Source organism: Chelonia mydas, chromosome 3, assembly GCF_015237465.2.
Source record: "Chelonia mydas isolate rCheMyd1 chromosome 3, rCheMyd1.pri.v2, whole genome shotgun sequence".
In the NCBI taxonomy this organism is placed as follows: domain Eukaryota; kingdom Metazoa; phylum Chordata; order Testudines; family Cheloniidae; genus Chelonia; species Chelonia mydas.
This window is the reverse complement of record NC_057851.1, coordinates 107,427,472-107,443,310: the sequence shown is the minus strand read 5'-3', so window position 1 is coordinate 107,443,310 and position 15,839 is coordinate 107,427,472. Positions and strand designations below refer to the sequence as shown.

The following is a 15,839-nucleotide window of genomic DNA, read 5'->3' as shown; positions in this document are numbered from 1 at the left end:
CCTTTCAGGAGTCTGATTTGTCTTGCGTACCCCCAAGGTTCACCTCACTTAAAAGCTACTTGCTTACAAAAATCAGACAGAAATACAAAAAATGTATCAGCACACTATTACTTTCTCATTTACTACCATATAATATAAAAAATTGTATGGTATTTTATTTTATAATTATATGGTAAAAATATCAATTGGCATATAAATCTTGTTCTTACATTTCAGTGTATCGTATATAGGAGCAGTATAAACAAGTCATTGTCTGTATAAAATTTTAGTTTATAATGACTTTGCTAGTCCTTTTTATGTAGCCTTTTGTAAAACTAGACAATATCTAGAGGAGTTGATGTACCCTCTGGAAGACCAGTGTACCCTCAGGGGTAGATGCCCCTGGTTGAGAACCACTGATTAGCGTATCAACCGCCTGAACCTCTCCCCCCTCCACAATATTTATCCTCACAGAAAAAAGTTCAGGTCTGTGATATTTGAGATTGTGTGTATGTGCTCCTGAATTTTTGTATTTAACCCATAAGATGCACCCAGACACCATGCTGACAGATGCAGAATCAAATTAATCCATTATTAAAGACATGCAACACCACCTTGAAGGTGTATAGCAAGCTTACAATATTATTTGCATAATTTGTTGTACAATTGTATTGCACAGTATCTGCAACAAAGTCAATAACCGCATCTCAAACTTATACCAAGTTACATAGCAGTAACCTCTTATTCAGATGGTCTGGAAATGCGTGCTGATTACAGATTAAATTGCAACTAATATTCCTTTGGATAAAAGGACTTTGACATGGATATTATTAAAATTTGGTTTAAAAGGACGGGTTTAGGAATAAAGAGTGAGTAATGAATGGATGTAAAGTTTTGTCAGCTGTGGGAGTGTGAAAAGTGCTACTTCTGGATCATTCTGTATTAGAGGCTATGACTTATTTTCTATGTTTTTAAAACACTAACTTCATTTACTTGCTGCAAACCTTATTTGCACCACTCAAAGTCAAGATTAATTGGATATGAAAGAGACCCTCAAGCTAGAGTACAGAGTATTCCCCCCAAAAAGAGACACAAATAATGCCCGCTGCCCAATTCTTGCATATTCCCTGGATTGGCATCCAGAAAAACAAATCTTGATTGAATAAACCAAGAGACAGCTTTATGTGTGTGTGGTGGGATGAAGCATTCACAAGTGTTTCTCAATCCCAATCTTTTTGCTGAATCACTATGATCTTTGAAGTTGACATTAGTCTCATCATAAAAATCCCACAATAAAAAAAACGGTGTGATGCAAGTCTGACTATTATTTTGCTGTTGATACTATTTTTACACCAATCACCTCACCTGACAAGTTGGGCGGTAGTATACCTGCATGCTCAAGTCACAACTAGAGATCTGCAGAGGTCACTGAAAGTCAGTTAAAAAAATTGCACAATGCATACTACAGAAAGTGGGTCTAGCACTAGCATGAAAGCCCTTCGTGTGGGCCAATGACAGCTGTTCAGTTTAACCAGAAGCAGTTTCTTGAGAAGATTGTTGGAGGGTTATGAAGAGTTCAACTTTGCCACAGTTATCCAGTGATCAGACACCCCATCCAACTTGAGCATTCAAATCTAGACTGACAGCATATTGCTATATTTCTGTTGAAAGAACCAAAGTTTAATATAGTATAGAGAGTTGACTAGGAGTTGCCCACCCCCTTTCCACTGGGATAGAAGAAGAATGGATCATCTATTGATAAAGTTGGGAGTTTTGTTTAATATGTTTTCCACTACATTCTGCACATCTCCTATAACAATGCCAGGCAAGAAGCTTTCAATTTTACTCATTATACACACACACACCTGGTCTTTTTTGTACTTTTACCCTATACTGTACAGATTTCACAAGGGAGACCAGTTTTTATCAAATTGGGGGTCCTGACCCAAAAGGGAGTTGCAGTAGGGGGGTGGGGGGTTGCAATATTGCCACCTTACTTCTGTGCTACCTTCAGAGCTGAGCGGCCAGAGAGTGCCGGCTGTTGGCCGGGTGCCCAGCTCTGAAGGCAGTGCCCCACCAACAGCAGCACAGAAGTACGGGTGGTAATACCATGCCATGAGATCCCTACTTCAGTGCTGCTGCTGGCAGCGGCTCTGCCTTCAGGGCTGGGCTCCCAGCCAGCAGCTCTGCTCTCCAGCTGCCCAGCTCTGAAGGCACCATTGCTACCAGCAGCAGCACAGAAGTAAGAGTAGCAGGACCGCGACCCCCTACAATAACCTTGAGACCCCGCCTCCGCAAAGCTGCCTTTTGGGTCAGAACCCCTACAATTACAACACTGTGACGTTCCAGATTTAAATAGCTGAAATCACGAAATTTATGATTTTTGAAATCCTATGACCAAGAAATTGACCATGAATTTGGTAGGGCTCTACTCATATGCTCCAGAGATTGGAAGCACAACTTTGCTCAGCCTAACTTGCATAACAAAGATTGTACTGTATGCCAGTATTATCCAACAACTCCAAAATAAAGGAAAATGCTTTTGTTTATAAAGTCATACTGGATTATAGAGCAGTAAAATTCAGAACAGGAACATCAGAAATATTTACAAATATTGACTAAAATGCAAGAGGCCTAAAGCTCAATAGCTACTCTTCAGTCAAGAGATCTACACCCCCAATTGGCTGCCTAAATATACTAAGTGTTCAAGACTTTCTGCAATGCCCTGCATCAAATTTCTGGTGTGGGTACTTCTCCTTAAAGCCCTGCTGTCATCTCCTCTATTCACTTTAGAGACAGGATACATAAAGTGAGCCTTCCAAAGCCACATGAGACAACACTTGAAAAATAAACAGACTACTACATGTTATGGAATTTATGCTGGTGCAACCTGAGTTCTACTGCTCTCTGGAGGCAGAAACCTTAATTAGTTAAAACAAGAATTGTTACTTCATGCAGTAAAGCAATACAGGTCACATTTGGTAGCTGTTGCACAGAGTTGTGAGCAGCCAGAGCGTCATGGATTTAGGGGATTCATGCCTGTGCTTTTATGACTAAGAACAAGAGATTCAGAATGCTTTTCTGTAAGCCACTTCCTTCTTACATTGCCATGCCACATGCAGACAAGATTAATAAATTTCTTTGTAAAAGGTTAGTATAAAGACATCGGGGGGGGGAGAAGAGAAGCCATTCACTCCAAAAAGATCAGCTACAATTCAAAGGAGTTGATTTGAACACCCCCGTAAGAGAGCAGGGTTTTTACTACAGCTATTTTGTATAGCTTCCTTCATGCATGCTGCCTCCTAAAGTACTTACGATTTTAGAGGAGTCGATTAAGTATGCGTCTCCAACATGGGATCAGTCTTAACTCTCTAATTCCTCATCACTTTTACTCACTGGGTTGGCTGAACACTGCCTACACAGTACATTCAACCTTTGGAAGTGCCATGTGATAGAGGAGTATTGGTGACAACCGAAGTTCATTCTCTCTCTACCTGAACAGCACTTGGGTCATGCATGAAGGGGTGGGGGGGAAGAGGATGGTGAAAGAGAGAAAAGGCAAGGTGGACAACAAGAAAAACATTTGTGGTCTGGAAATTGTAGTTTTTGGAGGCCAAACCAACACATACCATGAAGATGCCCTTTCTAGGGAGATGCAGGGAAAGAAACTGAGCAGTTTAAAGAGAATAAAATCATTGTACACAACTTGACCTAAATGAACTGTATCCATGTAGAAACACATTTCAAGTTACATCTATTCATACCCTAATGAAATAGGCCTTTAGTGGTCTGTTTAACAAATCTGAGTTTAAGTCTTCACCAAGATTTGCAGACAAGATGACAAATAGTTAATATTTATTCTAGAATTCATAAGACTTCTGATATAGAAGGGTTTTGATCAGTTAGTACCAACAGGACATAACTTAAAGTTTGTCATTAGCTGCAAATTCACTGGCAGTTCTGAATGTCAGTAGTATGCTTAAAGCTCCTACTTTGTCTTTTTTTTTGGGGGGGGGGGGGGGGGAAGAGAATATCAAGCTGACATTTTGGCAGATAGTAAGTCAGCACCAACTTAATGTCCCTTTAACATCTAGTTTTAGCTAGATGTTTAAAATTAAACTTTTAGAGGAGAAGGTTGAGATTTATAAACTTAATATAAACAAAAGCAATCCTTGGCCAGTTGGAATCAGGTTCAACTATACTGAAGCTAACTAGTAAGACTGTGGGACACAGACAGCTTATTCTCTGTAAAGCACTATTTAAGTTTCATTGTATTGTAATGAAGCTTTTTTTCCTCTCTTCTAGTGTAACTTTAAGATGCTTTACTTTTGCACTTAGTATTGCAAACTGATGTCTCACTAATTGAGAGCACTATTGTGGAATCCTTGTTGCAGCCTTATTTTAGGAATAGTTTCAAGCATCCAGAGCAACATTTTGATTGGACAATTTCATTATGTTCACGCAGCACACCTTGCAACTTCAGAATGCATTCTGGCCCTCTAGAATCACCTATCCCACAGGGCCTAAAAGCCTCTGCATTGAATAACAACCGTTTCCAAACATGAAGCAATGCATTGTGAAACAAAATTAAGATCTGCAGCGTGTACTAGTGCAGCTGCACTGTTTGTGGCTTCCTAATCATATTATGAAATTTCCAAAGCTGGAAATCCTGGGTGCCCCATTGTCTCAGGCATTGGCACCCTAACAGCAGGATTGTCTGGCTATATGGACTCTCTCCTCAGGCCCTATGCTACCAGCACTCCCAGCTATCTTCGAGACACCACTGACTTCCTGAGGAAACTACAATCCATCGGTGATCTTCCAGAAAACACCAGCCTGGCCACTATGGATGTAGAAGCCCTCTACACCAACATTCCACACAAAGATGGACTACAAGCCATCAGGAACAGTATCCCCGATAATGTCACGGCAAACCTGGTGGCTGAACTTTGTGACTTGGTCCTCACCCATAACAATTTCACATTTGGGGACAATGTATACCTTCAAATCAGTGGCACTGCTATGAGTACCCGCATGGCCCCACAGCGTGCCAACATTTTTATGGCTGACTTAGAACAATGCTTCTTTAGCTCTTGTCCCCTAATGCCCCTACTCTACTTGTGCTACATTTCCATGGGTCCAGATGATGATGTTGTCAAAGAAGCCCTTGAGGAACTCCACCATGATTTCAACAATTTCCATCCCACCATCAACCTCAGCCTGGACCAATCCACACAAGCAGTCTATTTCCTGGACACTACTGTGCTAACAAACAATGGTCACAACCACCACCCTATACCGGAAACCTACATGCCTCCAGCTTCCTTCCAGGACACACCACACAATCTATTGTCTACAGCCAAGCTCTACGATACAACCACATTTGCTCCAATCCCTCAGACAGACAGAGGCAGAGGTACACCTACAAGATCTCTATCAAGCATTCTTAAAACTACAATACCCACCTGCTGAAGTGAATAAAAAAACAAAAAAAAACACAGATTGACAGAACCAGAGAGTACCCAGAAGTCACATACTACAGGTCAGGTCCAACAAAGAAAACAGAACGCCACTAGCCGTGACCGTCAGCACCCAAATAAAACCTCTCCAGCGCATCAAAGATCTACAATCTATCCTAAAAGACAATCCCTCGCTCTCATGGATCTTGGGAGACAGACCAGTCCTCGCTTACAGACAGCCCCCCAACCTGAAGCAAATACTCACCAGCAACCACACACCACACAACAAAAACACTAACCCAGGAACTTATCCTTGCAACAAAGCCTGATGCCAACTCTGTCCACATACTTATTCAAGTGACACCATCATAGGACCTAATCACATTAGCCACGCCATCAGGGGCTCGTTCACCTGCACATCTACCAATGTGATATGTGCCAGCAATGCCCCTCTGCCATGTACATTGGCCAAACCAGACAGTCTCTATGCAAAAGAATAAGTGGACACAAATCTGAGATCAGGAATCATAACATTCAAAAACCAGTAGGAGAACACTTCAACCTCTCTGGCCACTCAGTAACAGACTTGAAGCTTTTCTGTTGTAAAACTGCCACCTTTAAGAACAGACTCCAAGGAGGAACTGCTGAACTAGAATTAATTTGCAAACTAGATACCATTAACTTGCACTTGAATAGAGACTGGGAGTGGCTGGGTCATTACACAAATTGAATCTATTTCCCCATGTTAAGTATCCTCACACCTTCTTAACTGTCTGAAATGGGCCATCTTGATCATCACTACAAAAGTTTTTTTCTCTCCTGCTGATAATTGCTCATCTTAATTAGCCTCTTAGAGTTGGTATGGCAACTTCCACCTTTTCATGTATGTATGTGTTCCATTCTATGCATCTGATGAAGTGAGCTGTAGCCCACGAAAGTTTATGCTCAAATAAATTTGTTAATCTCTAAGGTGCCACAAGTACTCCTGTTCTTTCTGGTTTAACTGGACATTAGTTGAGATCCTGCACATGGTTCTTGAAGGCCAGCTAGGAAAACGGGTTTTGGTGAATATGGCAATGCACACGAGCTCAAATCATTTACTGGCTGAAGATAAATCTATTTGTTAATTGAAAAGACGAAAACTGAACAGTCCTATCTTGCATAATCAGTGCGACTAATGCACAGGATACCTGATTTTAAAGCTATGCTGCCTGCCTTAGAACTATAATATATATAAAATATATATGGGGGGAGGGGTGATTTCTCCTTCACACCACATTAGTAAATTTTAAAGTGACAATAGGGTTGTGTTTTGGTTTTTAAATTTTATACCCTTGAATTCTGTAGGATCACAATGCTTGTGATTTGTTTAGAGCACATGGTATTACAAGCAGGGTAGCTCAAATATAGTATAAATTGAAGAACTGTAAGATGCCACAATTCTTTACACTAAAAATACAGAACTCTACTATGGCAAAATATTTAAGTTCCTTTGTTTATAATTTTACTGTACTTTGCATGCTCTTTCACAGAACAGATTACTTAGTATTTTCAGAGTTGTAAGTTACCTCCACTTATGAGGGCTTTTTAGAACTATGTGCTAAATTTAGATTTGAGATTAAGAATGAAAAATTGCCAACATTTGGCATGTCTCATCCTATTAGTTCTCAGGAAATTAAAGCATGCTTTCCAGAGTCAAAGTTAACTGAAGCAAGCTATTTTTTGTTGTATCTCAAAGACATTCCCAGTGGAAAAATAGGTAAACAAGTTAGTACACATTTGAATTACTGCACCACATATCTCCAAGGGCAATGACTCAACACAGGTGAACTACAGATTTTCAAGTCAACCATGATTTTCTGAAGTGATGAAATTCTTAGTGCACAAAATGCAGAGTTTGAGGCTTGTTTTGGAATGCAGGCATCTGTTAGAAGGTACACTGCACAAGATATCGTAATAATTGAAGAAAAGCATTGTGTAATAAGCTAAATGCTGCATGCTTGGGAGTTTTAATTATGAGCGTATTACAAATAAGAATCAAACCAGTTACCAAACTGAAATAAACTTTTTTTTTAAAAAACACACACACACACACACACACACAAATCAAAGGTTTAGTGACACTAAGGGCTTGTCTACACATGCAGCTGCACCATTGCAGTGAGTCTGGTGAAGATGCTCTATGCTGACGGGAGAGCTCTCTCCGGTCAGCAGAATAAAGCCACCTCCGTGAGAGGCGGTGACAGCTAAAAGGGTGGGAGAAGCCCTCATACAGACATAGCACTGTCCACTCTGGCACTTATGTCGGTGTAACTTAGGTCACTCAGGGGGGCAACCCCTGAGAAACATAACTTATGCTGATGTATGCTATAGTGTAGAAATAGCCTAAATTGTATATATTCTTTACACACAGCTTAGAGACACACATAAGCCTTTTATGTAGGAACCTGTGTTTAATTCACTATCAAGAGCTTTTATGCTCTACTGCAATAAAACCCAACAGCCTAAAGATACAGCAAGCCAAACTAGCTGCTGAGAGTGAACTCATTAACTCTCAAGCAATCTACTGCACCAGATGAGAGGGATCTGTTTTCAACAACAAAACTGAGAAGGGAGTAGCAAATGCAAGGTTTGTGCTCTCCCTTAGAGACTGCCCCCCAGTCAACCCCCCCCAAAATTGGAACTTTCATTCTATCTTCCAATACATAGGAAGATGGGAAACCCCTCAACTGAACTTACTGTAATATTTCCTCCCCGCACATATTCCACTGTTTCAGAGTAGCAGCCATGTTAGTCTGTATTCGCAAAAAGAAAAGGAGTACTTGTGGCACTTTAGAGACTAACCAATTTATTTGAGCATAAGCTTTCATGAGCTACAGCTCACTTCATCGGATGCAACTGTGAATCAGTGTCCAGGATAGTCCTTTCCTCCTGCACCTCCTTCCCTGGCTCCCATGGGGCCGGGAAGTCAATGGGAGTTAGGCACCTAACTCCAGCAGCGTCCATCTGCATCTTCAAGTGCCTCTGTAAATCTGTCCACTCCACTTTATGCAGCTCTTACACTGATGCTCAGATTTGGGGCAAGTTACTTCACCTTTGTCAGTTTCCTGCACCTTTTAAATTGGGATATACTCCACTCCCCTAACTCATAGCTAGGTGCTTTGAGATCTCCAGATAGAAAGATATAGCAGTTCAGAGTTCTTACTGTATGCAAGTCTTGGAGTTAGTGGGGTTATGAGCAAAATTGAGCATGTTAGAACTCAAGTAGTGTGCAAGAATACAGAATCCTTACATCATGCATTTCCAGCTCTTTACTTGTGTCATGCAATTTCCATGCAATTTTAGGTAATCAACCTAGTGATCTAAAAAATTTAGAGCTATTCTTCCTTACCACGATGAAAGCCCTAAAAAAAAAAAAAAGGGTGATTTTCTGCCAAAAAATAATGAAGTAATTTAATTGTTGAAGCTTTAATAGCACTCTTACTTCAGTCTGGCATTGACATTAATGACTCTGGAATAGAGCAAAATCAATTGCTCTCTGAGCCCACTCTACTTCTTTCACCCTAGAGCTCTCATGTGAATACAAACATACAGACTAATAATACGAGCAGGATTAGGTCATTTGCATTAACTGTTATAAAGAAAGGAATAACCAGATTTATCTTCTCCCATTTTATAGAACCACAGATCTCCATCACCATGGTGATATCTAGGCAGAAAGCAAGATAGGGTGTTTATTTATTTTTAAGTCTTTAGATGTCTCATTAAAGTTTGCTCCTTCAGGGATTTTTAAATCAAGAAATTGATTTCTAGATATAGCCACATTTGCAGCACAGCCTTCTACCTCTTGGTTCAAAGAACATACAAGGTATGTTACCCAAGAAGAGATCCCTCACTTTGTATTGAAATTCAGACTTGGAAAAAATCCTTAATTATAATTAAACAGCCTTTTCTTCTGCAGTGTGAAAGCACACCAAATGAAATTAACGGGCAGCAGGTTTAAAACAAAAAAAAAAGGAAGTAGTTCTTCACTCAGCTCACAGTCAACCTGTGGAACTCCTTGCCTGAGGAGGTTGTGAAGGCTAGGACTATAACAGGGTTTAAAAATAGAACCTCCATGAATTTATCCAGTTAAATCCATTAATGGCTATTAGCCAGGATGGGTAAGGAACGGTGTCCCTAGCCTCCGCTTGTCAAAGGGTGGAGATGGATGGCAGGAGAGAGATCATTTGATCATTACCTGTTAGGTTCACTCTCTCTGGGGCACCGGCATTGGCCGCTGTCGGCAGACAGGATACTGGGCTGGATGGACCTTTGGTCTGACCCAGTATGGCCATTCTTATGTTATGTTCTTATGTCACACCAGAATGAGTCAACACTTCTGTATTTTTTACCTACTACTTCCTCCCTCATTTTACAGGAGTTCAACCAAATTGGTTCCAATACCTTTGCTGCAAGGTGTATCAGGTACCAAGTGAGGCAAAGGCATTATAGCATTCTGCTAATACAGGATGGCTAAAGTTAAGTCTCTTCTAAACGACAGGTTTCAGAGTAGCAGCCGTGTTAGTCTGTATCCGCAAAAAGAAAAGGAGTACTGGTGGCACCTTAGAGACTAACCAATTTATTTGAGCATAAGCTTTCGTGAGCTACAGCTCACTCCATCGGATGCATGCCGTGGAAAATACAGTGGGGAGATTTATATACACAGAGAACATGAAACAATGGGTGTTACCATGCACACTGTAATGAGTGATGGTAACTCCCATTGTTTCATGTTCTCTGTGTATATAAATCTCCCCACTGTATTTTCCACTGCATGCATCCGATGGAGTGAGCTGTAGCTCACGAAAGCTTATGCTCAAATAAATTTGTTAGTCTCTAAGGTGCTACAAGTACTCCTTTTCTAAATGTCACCCTAGACTTATCTTATGAATTTTGTTTCCTGTACCAGCATGCAACTAATTACTGCTCAGCTCCTCCTGAAAGATACAGTGACAGGACTATCTGACTTCCCACCCTTGCCATGACTAAGACCACTGCTCCTCAAAAAAGACGGCAGCCTAGCCTATTTTAAATTCAGTGCACAGGCATGTATACAAGAGATTCTGGTGCTTTAGTATATCACCCAATTACCACTCCACTAAACTAGTTATGATACCTTTGCCCCTACAACAAGTCCCCCCAACACTCCTACAATCTCTATACTAGGGAATTTCAAAGGCCGGGGGGGGGGGGGGGGGGAAGAGAATTCCCACTAGGACATGTGAACTGGTACCAAATCACTTCAGCAACTCACTACATTGAAAGAAAGGGTGCCACTTTTAATCAGGTCTAGCCCCTCTCAGAGACATGACTAAATTCTGCGGACATTCCACTACCTCACCAGTCATTATCCAGTGACAACGCAATCAGAACCCATAATGGACTAGCGCAGTCAAAGAGATGCCCCCATAACAGTAATAGTAATGCATTATGTGAATACTGAGTGGAGAGTGGAACCCTCACTTTAGTCTTTCCTTCACTTAACTCCAGGAGGAAAGCCTCTTTCTTCCACGAGGTATGCTACAGAGTCTAGCTAGATCGTACTGCACAGCACTTTTCCTGTTAGGCCCCAAAGCTCAATAGGATTAAGGATAAGCTTATGCTCAGAGGCGTTTTAAACACATCTGTATTAGTTCAGAGTTCCCAGTTTTTTTTTTTTAAAAAAACTAAAAAAAACCTAAGGTTACATTTGACTCATGAAACGGTGATCACCACTGAGCTTTTTCCTTTTTAAACCATGCCTAAAGTGTTTAGCCTTCATCCACATACAGCCCCAATTATTTACATCCAGCTGTGCAGGGCTGGAAGATAGTCATCTCCTCTAGCACCACCTATTTATTGGCTATCACATGTTCACTGATAGTCAGTGTCACACCCTTTAGTAAAGTGACAGGCTTTATTAAGAGAACCCGAGTAATAAAGTTATTTTAAGTAAGTTTGTTACTAAAAGTTATTCCAACTTCTCATGTTTGCTATTTTCCATTTGAACCTTCTAATGGCCCCAGTTACATGTTAAGGCCAAACAGATTTATTGCTAAATACTGGATGTTTGCAGAACAAATTTCAGCATAAACTTGTTAACGCAGTGTTAACTGTCATTCTAAAACCACATAGCCAGCTACTAGCAATAAGCTTGCAAATACTAACTGAAAAGATTTTTGAGTGTTACTGCAGTGCTTAAATGAGGTGTGGGGAGGCCTATGGGAGTCAATTTGTGCAGCTTTTCTGGCCAGCTGGAAGTGCTTGAGTAAACTGGTTCCAGCAGAATGGAGTCCAGGAACAAGCACAAGCTTAATTTATACCCACCATACAAGAGCTGGCACCTCTTGGGATTGGGCAACACAAGTCATAGGTTAAAAGCCACTAAAACATGGGATCCATCCGATACTGAAAGACACCAATTTCATCTTCATCTTGAAAATAAAGATAGGGCTGAATTATGGCAACTGGTGAGAGAAGATGGCTGTGACATACTCACAATAGAGTAGCCCACCCCCTTTAAAAAAAAAAGGGACATAGTATAGGAATTCATTTTATGAACAACATTTTATTCTTTAATCCATGGGTGGCAACAGTACAAGCTCTCTCACCATTCTTCCAGTCTACCTTATCCCACCCTTGGAATACGCATTGCTAACAACTGCCAATCACCTGCAAAAGTTAGTAGCAAGACAGCCACCTGATCAATTCTCCAGACAAAACACAAGGGCATCAAGTTCTTTGCAAATATATCCACTCTCCATGGCCATTCAGCCTTTGGCCTCTACCAACATAGTATCAATTGTTACACTGACATCAGTCCAATATTACTGGAACCACTAACTTATTTCACAGCTAAGTGGGCAACTTTTAGTCACTATTGACTTCAGCTGGATAAAACCTGACATAGTATGAAAAGGCTCCATATTTATTAATAAGCTAAAAAGACCGGGTGGCTCAAGAGGCTGAGATCCAGGAAATGGCTTTGTTATATTTCTCCATTTTAAGAAAACACCGAGACATTTAAGGGTAATGTTTTCAAGAATCCCCACATGATTTAGAAGCCTAATGCCCACTGAAAGGCAGTTAAGCTCTTGAAAGTTTTACCCTAGGTAATTTATTGTAAGTGAACAACAGCTGGTATTTGACACTGGAATTGTTTCCTCCATCACCCCAATTCTCATATACTACATGAGAGTGTATTTGTTACAATTCATTTACTTTGAATTCTGCTTGATCACTTGTTTAGTATTCACTTTTATAGTTAAACTACAAAAAACTTAGTATTCCAAGAGGCCATACAGCAACTTCAATAAAGTTTCTTCTCCATAAATATTTGATATAAGTCAGAACAGTTCTACTGAATCCAAAATGAATCCTAGTTCAGTGTTCTCATATCAGTGTGAATTCAGTTGCAGAAGTCAGACATTCATATGCAGTGTTAAAAATCATGCACTAGTTGCGCAGGGGAGAAAGCTGAAGGGGGTATAGTTTTTATGACTTTCATTTCTATTTTTGTGCATTAAGAATGTCACATTTCCATCAAGAGTTAGTGGCAGAAGGCAATAAACTGTATCACAACTTCAGCCATTTTGAATTTGATGTACTGCTGTAGAAAATGTCTTAAACCTCTATTGTGTAAATAATCTCCAAAAAACACCATTTAGGATAATTCATACTACTCTATAGGGTAACAGCTTCAAAGAGGTATATGAAAACCACTTTCTACATATTGCATTAACATGTAGGATTTTGTTGTTTGGAGAATCCACATTCTGTTTTTAAGATCAATCTCGGTACCATAAACTGTACGGAAATTGTGACTGGTAGTTACGTTGTTTGCTACATAGGTAGAGTACTGTGCACTGTATCATTTGTGTTTTGCTAACTTATTCTGGATTCTCTTGGGCCCACAAAGTTCAGTAGGAAAGTCATAAGGCTATCCCAGTAAGCGTGATGTTAAAAGCCATCCTTCATATGGCAAGCACATAACACTGAGCATTGACACCTGAATTAAAGTCCAATGTCTCACATCTAGAAAGAGACACCTGAAACAAGGTGATGAGAAAGGGAAAAGAAAGCAGATGTGTGGCTAGACACTAAGGGCTAGATATTAACTAAGTGAAAAAAGAAATGTCAGGTTAGAGAGGTGTCTGCACCTTTAATCCATCCCATAGTGTAAACAAAGCAGAGGAAAGTGTGATTTTACACACTGTGGGCTATTTAATGCCTCAGCATGAGGTGAGTTGACAGAGTGACAGACTCTGGGTTAATTCTCTAAGCCAGATGTGCCCCAAGTGCAGCATGAAGTTTGACTCATACAACATTCCTTTCCTCTGTATGTAATTGCAGGCTGTGAACAAGGTTTGTCAGCAGCAGGCTTTTATTTCTGGAGAACTCAAAAAAAAACACCAAACCCCTATACATTTTTCCAGACAGACGAGTATTGCAATCAGACATTTTGTTTTTACTTTGTCCATAATGTGAACGAACTAAGCATTAAGCAACCCCCGCACCTCCCCGGAGCTTTGCAAGGAGTTGCAGGAAGACTGACTTTAGCCCTTCAGTTAACAAGGCAGACCTGAATACTACAGTCTAGAGATGCTTCCTCTAAACTTAAGCATGTAGTGAAGCTTGAGTTACTTTAAGTCCCCCAGGGGGCTCTCTCTATGTACCAGCACTAACTGGGAATAGGCTACATTTATTTTAAAAAGAAAAGGAGGACTTGTGACACCTTAGAGACAAACGAATTTATTTGAGCATAAGCTTTCGTGAGCTACAGCTATTTATTTTAAAGCTATTTTAGAATGACGGTCACGAGTATGGTAAGATTGAATGAGCTTTACAGTTACCACGCTACTGAAATGCTGGAATAAATCAGAACATAAACAGTTTTGTGTTCCCCGAAATCAGGTGGTTAGCAAGACTACTACTGTCTTTTGAAGTCAGCTGTTAAGCCCCCAAGTGATTATGGCCAAAGCAAAAACATGGAGACATATTAGATGTGTCCTAGTTACAATAAATGAATGCAATAATAGCCTGGCAGGATACGATGCCCTCTCTCTCACGTCTTCAAAAAGCAGTGAAAAGCTTTGTTACTGTTCTGAGCCCAGAGGAAAAATGGAAGTCCAGCATGGCCAGGGCAAGAGGGCCGAGTGAAGATGTAGACGAATGGAAAGCCGGAGTAGGCCAAGTAAGTTTGTGTCTCTATGAAGGCCGAGACAAGCATGATCTCATCCCAGAGGTGCCCAAGAAGACAGGCTTAGCTGCGTACCTTCCTGCCTAGTTTATTACTGTCTTGTGCAACTCAGAAAGCAACAGCGCCTGAAGGAGCCCAGGAGAGCTCGGGGAGAGACTATAAACGGGCTCACTCTTCAAGTCCGGGCAGCTTCCCTCGTGCTCTTACCTGCGATGTCCCAGAGCTGCAGCCTCACCAGGGTCTTGCTGTCCCAGTGGATGACTTTGAGGGCGAAGTCCACCCCGATGGTGGCCCGGTAGTGCTGCGAGAAGAGCTGGTGCACGTACCGCTTGATGATGCTGGTTTTGCCCACGCCCAGCTCCCCGATCACTAGCACCTTGAAGAGATGCTCCCGGCACTCGGGCACCCTGGCGCCCCCGCCTTCTCCACCCGCCATTCTCACCGCCTCCCCCGTGCCCGGCGGAGCCCGCCGCAACCTGCTGCTCCCCGGGGAGCTGCCAGCCGCCGCCCTCGGCGACGCGGAGGCCTGGCGAAGGGAGCCGGGACGCTCGGCCCTGCCTACGCGCGGGCAGCTCGTGGCCAACTTTCTTCTTGCCCAACTTCTTTCCGCCGCTAGGCACCTTCCGCCCCGCCCCGGCTCGGGAACGCAACCACCTGACGGGAGCCACGGGACGCGGAAGCCCGGCGCGTTATAACACTCCAGGGGGAGGGAGGAGAGCGTGAGTGGCAGGGGGCGGAGCCTAGTCCCAGCCCGGCCCCGCCCCGCCCCGCCCCCTCTCCCGGGCAGCCGGCGGGCGCCGCGAGGCAGAGCGGGGTATGCCCCTGCCCCTGCCCGCGGCGCCGCCTGGTGCCCGCCTCAGCCTGGGCGCGTTCTGCCCACGCGCTGCCTGCACGCAGCGGGATCCGGGCTGCCCCGAGCGCTGCGCGAGGCGGAGGGGCGGCTGCTGGAGGAGAAGGGGGGGCTGGGCTGCAGGAGGAGGCGGAGCAGGGACTGGGGCAGAGCCGGGGTGCCACGTGGTGGGTTGCTTGGTGGGGGGGCTGCGGTCAGGTCTTGGACCAGCGGGTGTGTCCGAGGAGCCAGTCCGTGGGCGCACTGGGGTACTGGAGGGCTGGGTGGTGGGAAGGTAGAGCCGGGCCTGCCTGCTGCACAAGTGGGTCGGGTAACGTTGCAGGGACAGGCC

At 42.6% G+C, this 15,839-nt stretch overlaps 1 protein-coding gene across 2 annotated transcripts in view; it reads right to left on the bottom strand.

The window, feature by feature from the left end:
* The window catches only part of RAB32 (RAB32, member RAS oncogene family), a 57,036-nt gene extending 41,671 nt beyond the window's left edge, over window positions 1–15,365 (bottom strand). The window contains exons 1-2 of one of the 2 annotated variants that reach the window (XM_043543089.1): window positions 15,184–15,330; window positions 14,866–15,150 (exon numbers count right to left, since the gene is read on the bottom strand). In XM_043543089.1, coding sequence (XP_043399024.1) covers window positions 14,866–15,094 — 229 coding nt within the window. In that variant the 5' untranslated portion in view covers window positions 15,095–15,150; window positions 15,184–15,330. Of the gene's footprint in view, window positions 1–14,865 lie in introns of both variants that reach the window. The other variant, XM_027818653.3, reaches the window with a different exon arrangement.
* Window positions 15,366–15,839: the final 474 nt, after the last annotated feature.